The 16540-nt window shown below is 33.4% G+C and overlaps 1 protein-coding gene across 9 annotated transcripts in view; it reads right to left on the reverse strand.

Moving 5' to 3' along the window:
• The window catches only part of IPP (intracisternal A particle-promoted polypeptide), a 61825-nt gene that overhangs the window by 30550 nt on the left and 14735 nt on the right, over positions 1-16540 (reverse strand). For 6 of the 9 annotated variants that reach the window (XR_013760025.1, XR_013760026.1, XM_079115983.1 and 3 more), the window contains exons 4-8: positions 15880-16035; positions 14692-14859; positions 11773-11910; positions 10548-10670; positions 8367-8587 (exon numbers count right to left, since the gene is read on the reverse strand). Coding sequence is in view for 5 of the 9 variants with exons in the window: in XM_079115983.1 (XP_078972109.1) it covers positions 8367-8587; positions 10548-10670; positions 11773-11910; positions 14692-14859; positions 15880-16035 (806 nt within the window). In the remaining 4 variants the exon portion in view is untranslated. The remainder of the gene's footprint in view (positions 1-8366; positions 8588-10547; positions 10671-11772; positions 11911-14691; positions 14860-15879; positions 16036-16540) is intronic. The other 3 variants (XR_013760027.1, XR_013760028.1, XM_079115985.1) reach the window with 1 other exon arrangement.

Consider the following 16540-nt stretch of genomic DNA (forward strand, 5'->3'; position numbering starts at 1 on the left):
AAATATAAATGTTAGTGGTATCAGAAAATGGTAATAGAGTACCTCTCTTAAGAAGTCAGTATTCTGGTTCTTCTTAAATCTCAAACACATTTAAATCTCAAACTCACAATACAGGCAGATAAACATTTAGAACATTTTTAAATGAATGAGTAGGCATGGACAAAATAGTGAATTTAGAGGAAAATAATGGAAAATATGTTTGATTAAAAATTGTGATCAGGCCTCCTCAGGTTGTGGCTCAATGATACAGCACTTGCCTTGCACATATGAGGCACTGAGTTTGAGTCTCAGCACCACATAAAAAAACTAAAGATATTGTGTCCATCTACAACTAAAAATATTTTTTTAAAATTATGATCAGGAGATGATCTAGAAATCATATATAGGATGGAGTTCTGAGAAAGTAAGTCTATGGAATACAAGATTACTAATGTCTTACTTCAGGAAAACTGTCTATTCCAAAAAAACAGAAAGCTAATGATTAGGGCAAGTGGCTAGGTAACAAAGAATAGGTTATCTGTAAATGAAGTATACCATGAACTCATTTTTTTAAAAGCATAAAAGTGAACATTGGTGGTTGGGGTTGTGGCTCAGTGGTAGAGCACTTTCTTAGCACATATGAGGCACTGGGTTTAATCCTCAGCATCACATAAAAATAAATAAATAAAGGTATTGTGTTCAATACAACTAAAAAAATTTTTTTAAAGTGAACATTGATGCTAAAAATGAAATTTTTGGTAGAGATTCAATGAGCTTTTCACCTTAATACCCAGTTCAGCATCAACATATTACAGACAAATCAGAACTTCAATGAAATTCTGAAATACCAAAACCAGGGATAATTCTTTGAAATTGAAGGATCATATTAAATTTGAAAGTTATGATCACCTATAATTATGGAACACATCACAAAGCTAACAAGGCTGAAAAAACTACATCTTAACAGATAGATAAATGCACAAAATACCCATAACTGATTAATATAAATTAGGATGCTTCAGGGTTAAGTTTATAATTAGAACTAACGTTTACGCTCTCACAAAATGCCCCCAGACCCGAACGAAGGGACCATGAGGTTCGTTCTGTACTGCTGTTGTTTTTTTTTCCATTTCTATTTGTGTAATAGAACATCTGCTTTTTAGTCCAAGTGATCTCAAAATAAACTTTGTAAGACCAGAAGCATATTATATATCTTTAGGGTTTGGATCTATGGTGTAAGACTTTAGTAGATAGCAAATAGCAATATAATTTCAGATTAATGCATTAAAAAACCAAGGTAACTTATTGAAAAGGAATGATTTTAGAACTAAAACCTATTTATTTCACAACCATACAGAAAAATTAGCAACAGAAAATATCCTCAAAAAAGTTCACTTTCTATATTACATAGAGCCAAATGAGATCAATGTAGAAGGTGAAAGTTACTTGAATTATCACCAAAGTTTGAAATTTATCATAAATGAGAATCAAAATCCTTATTCTTTACAAGATATGGATGCCCCATTTTGCCACTTCTATTCAACATTGTAATAGAGGTTCTAGCAGGGAAATTAGGAAAGAAAATTAAATAAAAGGAATCTAGATTTAACACAGATTTACAAAGTAAAACAATATCTATTAATGGATGATGTAGTCTTGTATACAGAAAAATCCTGAGATACACACACACACACACACACACACACACACACACACACACACACACATATAACTCTATTAGGAATGGGTTATCTTAGTGGTACAGCTCTTGCCTAGCATGCGCAAGGCCTTTGGTTTGATTTCCACAAAATAACCACCACAACAAACTACTAACCTACAAAGACAGCAAGGTTGTCATCAACAAGATCAATATCCAAAAGTTACCTGCATTTCTACACACTTAAAATGAATTTTTGAACATGAAAATAAGAAAACAATTCAGTTTACAATAGCATCAAATAAAAGGGCTGGAGTTATACCTTAGTAGTAGAGCACTTGCCTTGCATGTGTGAGGCACTGGGTTTGATCCTCAGCACCACATAAAAATAAATAAAATAAAGGTGTATATCTACAACTAAAAAATATTTTTTAAAGGAATAAAATACTTTGGAATAATTTAAAACAACAAACTGCAAGGAACCCTCTAAAACATTGTTGAAACAAAATGAAGAAGACCTAAATAAAAGGAAAGATAGTCCATGTTTATGAATTACAACTTAATATTGTTAAGATGACAATACTGTCCAAATTGATCTCAGGTTCAATGCAAGCCCCACCCTCCCACCAAAAAAAAAAAAAAAAAAAAAAAAAACTCATCTGGCTTCTTTGCAGGAATTGATAAGTTGATTCTAAAATTCATATGAAATTCAAAGGATACTCAATTTTTTAAAAGAAGATAAGGAGGATTCACATTTTCTGATTTCAAAAGTTATCATAATGTTGCAGTACTCAAGACATATGTTCAATCAATTTTCAAAAAAGACATCATGACAATTCAATGGGGATAGAATAATCTTTTCAATAAATGGTACTGGCACAATTGCCCAGAGGTGAAAGAATAAAGGTAGATCCCTACCTCACACTATATATAAAAATTAAATCAAAGACCTAAATACAAGAGCTAAAACTATGGGACTTTTAGAAAAAATATAGGTGTAAATTTTCATGACCTTAGATTAAGCAATTTTTTAAAAATTACAACACCAAAAGTACAAGTAACAAATGAAACAAACATACTGAACATCAAAATCTGAATTTGTGGTCCTAAAAATACCATGAAGAAAGTAAAAAAACCTTTGGCTGGGTGAGGTAGTGCATGCCTGTAACACCAGCAGCTTCGGAGGCTGAGGCAGAAGGATGGAGAGTTCAAAGCCGGCCTTAGCAAAAGCAAGGTGCTAAGCAACTCAGTGAGATCCTGTCTCTAAAAAAAATACAAAATAGGGCTGGGGCTTTGGCTCAGTAATCGAGTGCCCCTAAGTTCAATCCCAGTACCAAAAAAAAAGTAAAGAAAATTCTTAGAATGACAGATTTTTTTTTTTTTTTTTTTTGGGTGCTGGGGATCAAACCCAGGGCCTTGTGCTTACAAGGCAAGCACTCTACCGACTGAGCTATCTCCCCAGCCCCCAGATTTTTTAAAAAAATCTTTTTTTTTAGTTGTAGACAGAATACCTTTATTTAATTTATTTATTTATATGTAGTGCTGAGGATTGAACTCAGTGCTTCCCACATGCTAGGCAAGTGCTCTACCACTGAGTTACAATTGCGGCCCCAAGATAATTTTTTTTGCAACATCATATATCTGATAAAGGACTTGCATCTAGATTATATAAGGAACTCTTACAACTGCATAATAAAAAGATAAATAATCCAATTTTTAAATGAACAAATTAAGTAGATATTTCTTCAAAGAAGATATAATAGTGACCAATAAACTCATGAAATGCTGCTTCAAATCCAAAATGAGATACCAATTCACACCTAATTGGAGAGCTATTAAAAAAAAAAAAAAAAAAAAAAAAAAAAACAAGCCTTGGATGTGGAGATACTGGAATCATTATATACTGTTAGGTTATGTAAAATAGTGAAGTTACTTCATAAAACATTCTGGCAGTACCTAAGAAGGTTAAAGATATTTACCACATGAACCAGCAATTCTACTCGTAAGTATATACACAAAAGCAGTGAAAAACATGTCCATATGAACACTTACTGTACCTGAATCTTCAAAGCAGCATTGTTCTTAACAGCCAAGAAGTAGTAACAACCAAAATGCTGAATTATTTCCCAATAAAGCTGTTAAATGCCGGGTATGGTGGCACACACCTGTAATCCCAGTAGCTTAGGAGGCTGAGGCAGGAGGATCACAAGTTCAAAGCCTGCCTCATCAACTTAGCAAGGCCCTAAGCAACTCAGCGAGACCCTATCTCTAAATAAAATATAGAAAAGGGCTGGGGGGTGTAGATCAGTGGTTAAGTTCCTCCAGGTGTAATCCCCAGTCTCCCCCCCACAAAAAAATCAAAAATTGGAAAAAGTCTCTCTAACCTACAAGTCTAGGGCATAACAAATCTTGTACTTCATTGTACTTCAGTATCCTAGCATTTAAAGTGTTTTAATGTAATTGTCTATTTACTTCTCCATATTCCTCATTACAGTGTAGCTTCCTTGAGAACAGTGGTCATATATGTTTAGTTTGTTCTTGTTTCCAGGCACAGTGCCTGATTCCTATTTACATACTGTGAAATCTGTAAGTATTTCTGAGTGGATAGATACACCCAACCTTTTCCTGTCTTTTTCTTCTTTTCCCTTCCAGCCAGTAACTGAGAGCATGGAGGGAACATGGACAGTACAAGACAGGTAATACATGGAGGTGACAGGTAGAGAAGGCAGAGTATGGTAGGGAGATTGGTTTCATTTAGTAAATAAACTGAATGAACAAATAAATATATTTATAATAATAGGAGCCAAATTTTTAACTGACAGAGAAGGTAGTATATAAAAATGGAAAGGAGGAAGGGAGGAGAGAACCTGAAGTGTACTGGAATTAAAACTGTCACTAGGAGCTCATGGTTTTAAAATACAAAGGCACAAAAACATATATTCGGAGTTATGGAATAATATATGCCTGAATATGTACACACACACATACATACATATAGTTCCTAGCTGTGTTTACTGAGTGCATAGAAGGAACTCCTCAGGAACAGTTAGGAACTGAAATCTGAGTTCTAAATACTGTTTTTCACTAAGAGGAGCTGGGGCTTCTTGGAAAAATGGCTGATTCCAGGGTTAGAACAGAAAAAGTATAAGATGAACTTAAAAGGTTTTATTTTGACAGAAAGTAAAGAAATGGTCAATGGATAATGGGAATATATCAAAAGTACACAGGAAGGATTTCCACTTTCAGACATGATAAATTGTTATCGAACATGCCCTCCTACCATTAAGACCTAGAAAACTGGACAAAACAAATGAAACAGTACTTTGACACTGGATAACTGGTAACATAAATCTGTGATCCCTGAGAAAAAGGAAAAAGTAAGGCAATTTTCACACCTGGGGATGCTTTTTCAACAGTAGCACAAGAAGGGGATCCCAAGTGGAGCATGATAGTCAAGATAGCTTAGGAGACAAAGATCAGTTTTAGAGAGTCTGAAGCACCTGAAATTTGCAAGTAACAGTGCCAGAGGATAGAAGTCCCTAAAGTCTTGGACTAAATACTACTCATTGGTGCATGGCTAAGGTGAGACTCCATGAGAATAAGCAAAGACAACTAATGGCAGGTGTGTGGCTGAACAATTCTCACAGCTCATACAAGGCTGGGTGATGTTACAGTTCTAACTAAAGCAAAGAGAACACCTGACAACATGTATCCCATTTGTTTACAATAAAAAAAAAAAAAAAAAAAAAAGAGAACACCTGGCTCATTCAAAAGAGGCCCAAGAAGGGTTATGCTTTAGTATTAAGCTTAAATTAAACCTGAAGGTTAGGCCATGCTAGACCTTCCCTATGAAGTTTAAGAACAAGTCTCAAAAGGATCGATATGATTTGCAAATAATTAAATTATGTACTGAAACTAAACACTAATGGAAGAAAACAAAATCCAAACATTCAGCAACATAACATTCACAATATTCAGCATCCAATCAAAAGTTACCAGATGTGTAGAAGCAGAAAAAATGTAATTCAAACCAGGAAGAAAAACAATCAATGGATACCCCAAAATTATAGAAATAAAGAAGTTAGCAGATAAGGACTTTAAAACAGGTATTAATATGCTCAAGGATCTAAAGGAAAACACCAATGTGATGGAGAGAGTACAGAAAAAAAATCTTATAGAGCTGAAAAAACATAATATCTGAAATGAAATATTCTATAGATAGGATTTGACATTGTAGAAGATTAATGAACTTGATGACAGAAGAAAAGAAATGATCCAGGCTAAAGCAGAAAGAAAAATGACAGGGAAAAAATTGACAGAGGCTCAGTGACTGTGGGACAATATCAAGTGGTTTTATATACAAATAAATGGAATCACAGAAAGAAGGTTGGAGAATATTTGAAGAAATAAGACAGAAAGCATTCTCACTTGATGAAAGCTATAATCCCAAAACTTTGAGAAGTTTAATAAATTCTAAGTCAAATATCAAACTCAAACAAATCACATCATAATTAAGTTACTAAAAAACCATGATAAAGGGAGAGTCTTAAAAGATGCCAACAAAAAAAGACACATTACATGTGGGGGAACAAAGACAAAAATCAATATGGACATCCCATCAGAAACAATGCAAGAAGAAACTAAACAGCATTTTCAAGGTGCTGAAAGAAAAAAAAAAATCAACCTAAAATTCTACTCAACAAAGTATCTTTCCAAAATGAAGGCAAAAAAAAAAAAAACAAAAAAACAAAAACAAAAACAAAAAAACAATAACAACAACAACAACAACAACAACAAAAAAAAAAACAGGAAAAAAAGGTCAGAAAATGAAAGTTCAGAGAATTCATTTCCAAAAGATTGCACTAAAGTATCCTAAGAAATTTTTGAACTGGGGATATAGCTCAGAGGTAGAGTGCTTGCCTATCATTCAGGAGGTCCTGGGTTCAATACCCAACACTGCAAGTTCCTGGGACTAAGGGAAAATGAAACAAAATCAACTCTTTAGAAGAATGGATAGAACTGGAAATGATAACTATATGAATAATTATAAAAGACTCATTAAAATTTTTGAATTACTTAAAATATATCATGAGACTTACAACATACAGAAGTCAAATGTATAAGAAGAGCACAAAGGAGGGCTAGAATTCTGGCTCAGTGGTAGAGTGCTTGCCTAGCCATGTGTGGGGCACTAGGTTTGATTCTTAGTACCACATATAAATAAATGAATAAAATAAAGGTCTATCAACATCTAAAAAAATTTTAAAAAAAGAATAGCATCAAGGATGGGAGGGGGAAATAAAGATACATTTTAGTAAGTTTTTTATATTACAAATAAAGTGGTATGTTACTATTTGAAGGTAGATTTGATACATTAAAATACATAACGCGAACCTGGAGATATATAGCTCAGGGGTAGAGTATTTGCCTAGCATGAGCAAGGACCTCGGTTCAATCCCAAGTACCTAACAATAATAATAATAACAACAACAATAACAATAATAATAACATAAACACTGAAGTATTCATTAAGAAAACAGTGAAGAGGCTGGGGTTGTGGCTCAATGATGGAACACTTGCTTAGCATGTGTGAGGCACTAGGTTTGATCCTCAGTACCACATAAAAATAAATAAATATATAAAATAAAGGTATTGTATCCATCTTTTATGACCAGAAAAGTATCAATTCATCAAGAAGATACAATAATCTCAATGTGGGGCTGGGGAGATAGCTCAGCTGGTAGAGTGCTTGCCTCATAAGCACAAGGCCCTGAGTTCGATCCCCAGTACCACAAAAAAAAAATAAAATAAAATAATCTCAATGTGTACATATCTACTAATGGAGTTTCAAAATATGTGAGGAAAAACCTGACAGAAATGAAAAGAAAAACAGACAAATCCACAAATACTGATGGAGATTTCAACATTCCTTTCTTGCTAACTGACAGAACGGTAGGACAAATCAGTCAGACTAGGGAAGACTTAATAACACTAAAAACTAACTTTACCTAATCTACATAGGAACTCTACACACAACAATGTGAGAATACAAATTCTCTTCAGGTCCACATGGAACATATCAAGACAGAATATAAAATATATTCTCTGATCAAAATGGAATTAAATGAGAAATCAATAACAAAGAGATATCTGAAAGATCCCTACACATTTGTAAATTTGATAACACATTTCTCTTTTTCTTTCTTTCCTTTTTATTTTTAATTTTTTATTTTTTTGGTGCTGGGGATTTAATTCAGGGTCTCACACACTTTACCCCTGAGCTATACCCTCAGCCAAATAACGTACTTCTCACTAGTCAAAAAAATAAATTACCAGGGAAATTAGGAAATATTTCAAGATGAATACTAATCAAAACATAACATATCAAAATGTGTGGAATACAATTAAAGCAGGGCTTGATAAAACATAATTTTAAAGGCTCATTATACAAAAAAGATCAATCATCTCTGCTTCTACTTTAAGAATCTAGAAAAAGAAGGGCAAAATCCAAATAAATCAGAGAAAGGAAAAAAATAAGAACAGAAATCAAGGAAAGGGAAAATGAAAATCAATAGAAAATAAATCAATGATACCAATGTTGGTCCTTTGAAAAGAAAAAAAAATAAATAATCAAACTCATTAATGGAATAGAGCACATCATTACAGATCTTATGGATATTAAAAAATAAAATAAAACCAGGTTCTAAACATTTGAAATCATTCAACCTACCTCTTCAAAGGAATATTTTTCTACAGTATGAAGAGCATCTTGTGTCTCATTCCACCCTCCAATAGAATAGATGCAGTCATTGAGGGCAGCCACCCCAAGATATGCTCTCCTGGTTCCCATCGGAGGAAGTGGAGACCAACGCTTAGAAAGTGGATCATAAACTTCAAAAGAACGAAGCTCTATTCCTTCATTGCTGATTCCCCCAATTACATAAATTAAACCTGGAAATGGAATGTTTTTGCTCAGATGCTATAGAAAATAAGATAAAACAATGAAAAGTAATGGTTTGTTTGCTATGCCAGTGCTATATTTAATTCCAGGGCTTACTATATTATTTTTTTTAAATCAACTTCAGTCTAGATTTTCACCTTCACATTTAAGCAGGTTGCAAAAAATTAGGGATATAATTTAAAGTGACATTGAATTCTCAAAGGACCCAATGATATTATAACAAAATAATTTGTCAGACAAGGATTTTCTATTAAATTGTCTGCTTGATGATCTCAGGTTCCAGAACCAGTGCTACCACCCATAAATAAAAAAGGAAAGGGACATGGAACACTCCCCAGCAAATGGCATGCTGGGAATGACATTGCCTTTTCAACAACAGCTTACCTGTTGCTCAAATGGATATAAAATAGAGACTTTAATTTAGAATAGTTACATATATAGGTAACAGGATCAATTACTAAAGTACAATAGAATGAATTTACAGAGTTCCTTATTAAATTTGACTTCAAGTTTTAATGGTTCTGATGATCCGAAATTATTTTTGAGTTCCTAGTGTTATTTCTCATGATCTAAACTGAGGAGCTATAAGTTATAAAAGAATGACACCTTAAGAGAACAGATTAAATGTTAGTAAACTTGGGTTTTAGCTCCAGCTTTGCCAGTAATGACCAATGAGAAAAGACAACTCACAACTTTGCTCATCTTCGGCTTTCTCATCTATAAATTAAAAGGGTTTAAATAGGTATAATTCCCAAGAGCCCTCTTTAATTTTAGATGGTAAGATAAAATATATTAAATACAATCAGAGAATACTATAATGTTAAATAATAAAAATGTAGTCTGATCATATAATTTGAACATTTAAATGCTGGTGGAAATCAGAAAAGGTACAATATCCACTAAGCAGAAGGAACATGAATTATAAACTAAGTAGGCTGAGCTGTCATACAACAATGGGAAAATTGCTTCCTACTCCACATATACATATAATTTGCTCTCTAACCTTGAACAGAATTGGGTTCTCTTTGTCAGTGCTTGCTACCTACCTCTTAAGAGTAGACAAAATAATGTCCATGCACCATTTTAATATGTAACACAGCTTTTTTTTCAAATCTGTCATAGGATTATATTCTGTGTGGATTGAATTGTGGGAAAAAAAAAAAACTAAACAAGTCTGTAAGTAGAAACCATGAAAATTGTTCTTTGGTTTTTTCATTTGTTTTTTTGGTAACAGGGATTAAACTCAGGGGCACTTTACCACTGAGCCACACCCCCAATCTTTTTTTTTTTTTTTTTTTTTTAATTTTGAAACAGGGTCTCCCTAAGTTACTAAGGTTGGCCTCCAACTTACAGTCCTCCTGCCTTGGCCTCTAGAGTCATGGAGATTACAGGCATGTGCCACTGTGCCTGTGGTGAAAACTGTTTTTGATGCTATCTCCCCAACTTTATTTTTTTTTAATTTTTATTTTTTTGGTACTGGGGATCGAACCCAGGGCCTTGTGCTTGCAAGGCAAGCACTCTACCAACTAAGCTATCTCCCCAACCCCTCTCCCCAACTTTAAAAAACTAACTCGGGTGTTCATAGGAGAGAAAATGATAATAATGGATGACATTTGAAATGCATAACCAGGTATGTCTGCCTATCTGGAATTTTTAATCTAGCTTTGTTTATTATAGAAAAAAATAAATTGTTTTGGCAATACTGAAATAAAGGTCAATAATATGAGGTAAAATATTGAACTTCTATACTCCTAATGTCAATCATTTAATACTAACAGATCTAAAATATATCATTATGAAAATAAAGCCCCAAACTCACATAGTTTAAAATATGTGTATGTGTACAGACACAGGCACGCATACACACACACACACACACACACACACACACACACGCATACACATATTTCCACATATATCTCAGGGAAAAATAGTTTATAAAGTTATTACCTTGCATTTCACAGCATCCAAAGTAGTAGCGTGACACAGCCATGTTGCCAACTACTTCCCATTTATTTTCGTCAGGATCAAATCGTTCAATGGTGTTCCCTATCTCAGCTCCAATCCATCCACCTGCAATCAAATAAAAAAAATGTTTATTTCTGGGATAAAGGAAGTTTATTTATCACCAGGACTTTAGAAAACATCTTATCTAACTACCTCACATTATGGATGAGTATTACATGAACGGGAGAGGTAATTTGTCCAAGATGACATGAAGTTAGAAAATGATTACAAGTAAAACTCATTCCCTATCTAGTCTTCACTAGACAGTAAAACGAAGCAAAAAGTTCAACATATTGCAAAGGAAATAAGGTATTTTGTAAAAGTGCCTTTCAAAATGACTTCTGCAAATTCAGAATGGTTATACTAATCAAGGCTAGTTCTAAGCCTAATCCGAGCATAACTGCCTATTTAGCATGAGTTTAGGAGCTTCAAAGAGGCCCTCATCTCCCAAAAGTATTTTCTTATCATTCTTCAATTTTTAAAATTAAAAATGTTCTTTTCTGTTATTTGAGGTATAATTGTAAAATGAAAGTACTTATGGGAGTGATAAAATATAATGGACTAAATTCACATTGAGGTAACTGGTATCTTTTCCAGAATAGGTTTTAATGGTGAGGTAGGGGGAGGACACTGAGTTCCATACAGTGAATTAAAGAGTAAATGACAAAGAAAAAAAGGGGAGACTACTATACAGAGTGCTAGAAATGTCATATACTGAATTAAAATCATGAGATTTAGCCAGTCAGCTACAGTGCTTCTTTGGATAGCTCATCTATATTTTATCTCTATCTCCTTTTAAAACTTTATACTTAAAATAAAAAAGAAAAGGTCAAAAGGAGTGATAATAGAGAAGCCCAGTAAAAACAAATCAAAACAAGGGCTGGGGTTGTGACTCAGCGGCAGAGCGCTCACCTAGTGTGTTCTAGGCACTGGGTTTGATCCTCAGCACCACATAAGAATAAATAAATAAAATAAAGTTTAAAAAAATTAAAACAAAATAAAACCCCACATTTGACAATATTCTTCAAGTAATACAAATTTGAGAATAGGAATTAATAGTTCTGAAAAGATACACATTTTTTATTGGTGGGAAGGAACATCTGTAAAGTAACCAGAATCTAAGAATTCAAGTAATATTGGTTATCCTTAAACTGAACAGCATAATTACCTAAAGCATAGATAGCCCCATAACACACACACACTCCCAAGCCACAGCGAGGGTGATTCATTGAAGCTACAGTTGTCCACTGTTTAGTAACTGGATCATAGCATTCAGTACAGTCAAAAATCATTGAATCCTTTTCACCTGGTTTAAATAAGAGACACACATCAAAAGGTTTAATAATGCTAATGGACTAGAATATTGAATACAATATTCAATAACATTCTGTTTTCAGCAATTTAACCATTATGTCTGATTTTAAAATATTAATTTCATTTGCCCATCAAGCATTACTTTGAACCTACAGCACTGTCATTAAAGCCTATTTATAAAACAAAGACACAATTTTCTCATTTTAATTCTACCACTCAAACAATCCATGTAATTTGAGGGGTGGGTACTAGAGATTGAACTCAGAGATACTTTACTTCTGAGCTATATCCCTAGTCCTTTCTATTTTTTATTTTGAGACAAAATCTCACTAAGTTGAAGAGCCTGGCCTGGAAATTGTGATTCTCCTGCTTCAGCCTCCTGAGTGGACAGGATTACAGCTCTGTGCTGCCACACCCAGTTAATCATGTAATTTTGAGGACACAATTTACATTTCAACATTACTATATTTTTTTCAGGTATTAGTTTGGGTAGCTGGCCCGGTACAATTTTTGGTTTAATGTAACCATAATCCTATGTAGCAACAAACAAAGAAAATTTAGAAATACATACATAAAATAGAATTTTAAAATAAATACTACACTTAAAAGTAAGTAGCTCAGTGGTAGAATGCTTGCCTAGCATATGCGAGGCACTGGGTTCGATCCTCAGCACCACATAAAAATAAATAAATAAAATAAAGGCATTGTCCATCTACAACTAAAAATGTTAAAAAAAAAAAAAGGTAACTCTAGGGGCTGGAAGTTGCTCAGAGTAACAGCATGTGCTGTGTACACATAAGCTGTGGGTTTAATCCCCAGCACCACAAAAATAAATAATAAATGAAAATTTAACCAAAGATTGTACGAGGCTTCAATACGTAAGACTTATCAACTTTATTTGGATAAAAATTTAAAGTAAGGAACATGTAAATAAATGAAGAAAAGTATCATGTTCATGAATTATATGTCAATATAAACATGATAATTATGCTTATTGAGCATAACTTCTTGTTGAGCACCGAATATATGCCAGATAATAAAAAGCTAAAAAATGGGGCCATGAGCAGTGGTGCATGCCTGTAATCCCAGCAATTTGGGAGGTTGAGATTGAATGATCTCAGGTTCAAAGTCAGCCTCAGCAAAAGCAAGGTGCTAAGCAACTTAGTGAGACCCTGTCTCTAAATAAAATACAAAATAGGGCTGGGGATGTGGCTCAATGGTCAAATGCCCCTACATTCATTCTCTGGTACAAAAAAAAAAAAAAAAAAAAAGGTTCATTTTGATACAAAAAAATGGTTCTTGGTTAAAAAGATCACAACCACCTGGGCTGACAAGAATCAGTCAGCAAATACTATAAGGCTAAATAGTGAAGTACTACATAATCATACTGTCAAGTGCTTTGGGAATCCTGGGAAGATAATCGTGTTCTAATCTCCTGAATTCAGTCAGGATAGAGAGAAAGAAAACTTATTGTTGATGGACTTCTTATCTATGTTTAAGAAAGTACTGAAGCAAACTCATGATCAGAGGTCCAGTTTTTAAATAAACATATTGTTTTTTCTAACTGGTAGAAAAGTAGTACAAATTTCACAAACGTAGGTCATGAAATATTTCTCAAACGTGAATTCTATAATAAGAGCAAATTTATCATTCCACTTAAAATTGCAGCCACCACTGAATATTTGAATAAGTTTTATACCATCTTTCTTTTACAACTGAGAAACGAAAACAATTAAACTAGAATTCAGGTAACTTTTCCAAGAGAAAGGCAAGAGGGACAGTGCAGTTAAACATGAAGGGAAGAATGGTAGAAGTGAGATATAAGAGCTTTGAGAGCTAGACAAAAACCAGATATCATGTAAGGGCCTTGAAGGATATGATAGACTGGATTTGATCTTAAAAATGAACAGGAAAGTTGGGCACAGTAGTCCATGCCTATAATCCCAGCAACTCAGGAGGTGGAGAAAGTAAGTTCAAGGCAGTCTGGGCTGGGCAACATAGTGAAACTGTCTCAAAATAAAGTAAGAAGGGACAGGGATGTAGCTCAGTGGTAGAATGCTCCTGGGCACAATCCCAGTACTGGGGGGCCTGGGTGGGGAGGAAGTGAACAGGAAGCCATTTCAGAGTTCAGAATATGGCAATGACATGATCAGACCTGAATATTAGAAGAATATCACAGGCCATAATGTATAGAATAGATTTAGGGAAACAAAAATAGCATCAGGAAGCTAAGGTATAGCAATGAAGAGTATACCTGCCTATATTTTGGTGAACTGGATATGGGATATAAAAAAAAGAATGGCATCAAGTATGACTGAATGTTTGTCCTAAGCCACTAGATAAATCTAGATGGTAAACCCTGGGAAACAAACAGATTTAAGACATGAGGAAATCAAAGAATTTAGTTTAGATATGCTAAGTCTAAAGTACACATTAGACATACAAGTAAAGTTCAAATAGATGGCTTACTACATTAAACAACTTTTCATTAAAACTAAACCTAAGTATTCTGTTTTGTGAAAAATCACAGGATCCCTCTGACATTCAGCAAATTGTGTTTTCTTTCTTTCTTTAAGCAATTCAATTTAAAAAATTTACTGAGTGTAACTATATCTATGTATACCACACAGCACCTAGCATTTATATATTTTTATATATATATATATATAAAACATGTAAGAATGCAGTGAACTAGGGGTTAGGGGAAGAGGGTGCTAGTAAAAAAATGTAGCCGACTAGATTAGTAAGTGAAATAAGACATTTTTATTACTACCTCCAATAGCATAGACCATCCCTCCCAGGACAGCTACTCCTAGTCCACATCGTGCCTGATGAAGTGAAGACACAGTGGTCCAGTACTGGCTAAAGGTATCGAAACGTTCTACACAGCTGAGGGCTCTGCTATCACTCCAGCGTCCCCCCTGCAACCGTGTATATCCACCTAAACAAAAGAAAGAAAGGAAGTAAACAGAAAATCCTTTACTACTCAATATGGGAATAGCAGTAATGAGAAAAATCTAGCCCCCTACTTCTAAATATTTAGTATAACTCTTATGTACCAAGAAATAAATGCTTTATTTATGCTGCCACACATAAAAAATAATATAAAAAAATGTATTATCCTTAAATGTGCCAAGTCATGAAAGATTGTGGCTTAAATGCATTGAGAAGGTTGACCAGTTTGATAATAATAGAATGTTAGATAAAATATAAATCTAGGCACTGATTAACTATTTAGTTAGGAAATTTCACTATGACTTCCATTAGTGTCTTTTTCAACCATAAATAGTAGATTGAAATCCTTGTTTTGACTGCATATTCCATCAGTAAAAAATGACAGCACGCACTCCAACAGTGAAAATTTATGTATAACATATAAAATTATACATAAATTATATGCAATTATAAATTATACATAAAGTACTTACATAAAACTATATTATGTATATTGATGTGGAAAACATTTCACTTATATGTTAAATATTTATCAGGTTTAATGCTTTTAAATTAAAAAAGAAATTTAGTATGTTCCTCAGGTATTCTGATGGATCATACTGCACGTGATACTGGAGACCACTGGTTTCTATTGTTCTCAAATGTCTATCTATGACAATATAAATAGTTCAAAATTTTGAAATTTATTCTCCTCATTTTTCACTTGAATTCAAAATTTTAACTTTTAAAGCAAGGTTTCTTTGGTCAGTCATTTGATAACTGGCTAATCCAAGAGCCCAAACGTTCAGATCACAGAATAACAGATGTCAAAATAAGTACCTATTTATTTTTAGATGTATTTACTATATTATACAAATACAATTTACAAATCTGTAACCTAAATGCAAAATTAAATATGCCTCTGACACACTTGCAAATTCTGACATGTATGTTAATAACAACAAAATATTAAAAAGTTCTTCCTGAAAATAAAGATAATTTTTGTTACTTTTTAAAAAGTTCTCACCTACTGCATACAGGTACTTTCTTGCTTTCTTCCGAGGTCGGATCTTAGATGTTTGCAGAAAACTACAAAACTTGTTCTCTTTGGGAGATTTGCACACCTCACAATACTCTTTCAAAAGTGTTTGCAGTGCAACACGAAGATTAAAATCAGATACTCCTAAACCAATATTTAAAAAGACAATGTTTCAAACAACTCTTAAATGCTATCAAAAAGACACATTTCTATAAAAATAAAATACACCTTACAATCAAATCATCATCAAATGTTGGTGTTTACTTTCTACAACGTCAAATATTTTTCTCATTGCTACTGAGGAATATGCTTTCTTTAAATCAAAAAATTGTTTTAAAAATATGCTTCAGAGTATCAAATTTGAAAACTCATGTATGGGGAGTTCCAAATAAAAATGCAAAGTGTAAGGTATTACAATTACTTAAAAAATAGTAAAAAATTATATTTTTCACCCCAATAACAAAAAACATACAAAATCATGTCACAAACTTTAAAAAATGTTAGACAAAACAGGAAACAAAAATTCTGGCAGAATGTGGACCATCTCTCTAAAAGGCTCTTGAGTATGACTGGGTAGGTTGTCCGTGCTCAAGGGTGCTTAGCTGAGGTAAACTAAGGATGAAAGTCAACCTGTCTTATTTGCCAACTT

Source organism: Sciurus vulgaris, assembly GCF_902686455.1.
Source record: "Sciurus vulgaris genome assembly, chromosome: 1".
In the NCBI taxonomy this organism is placed as follows: domain Eukaryota; kingdom Metazoa; phylum Chordata; class Mammalia; order Rodentia; family Sciuridae; genus Sciurus; species Sciurus vulgaris.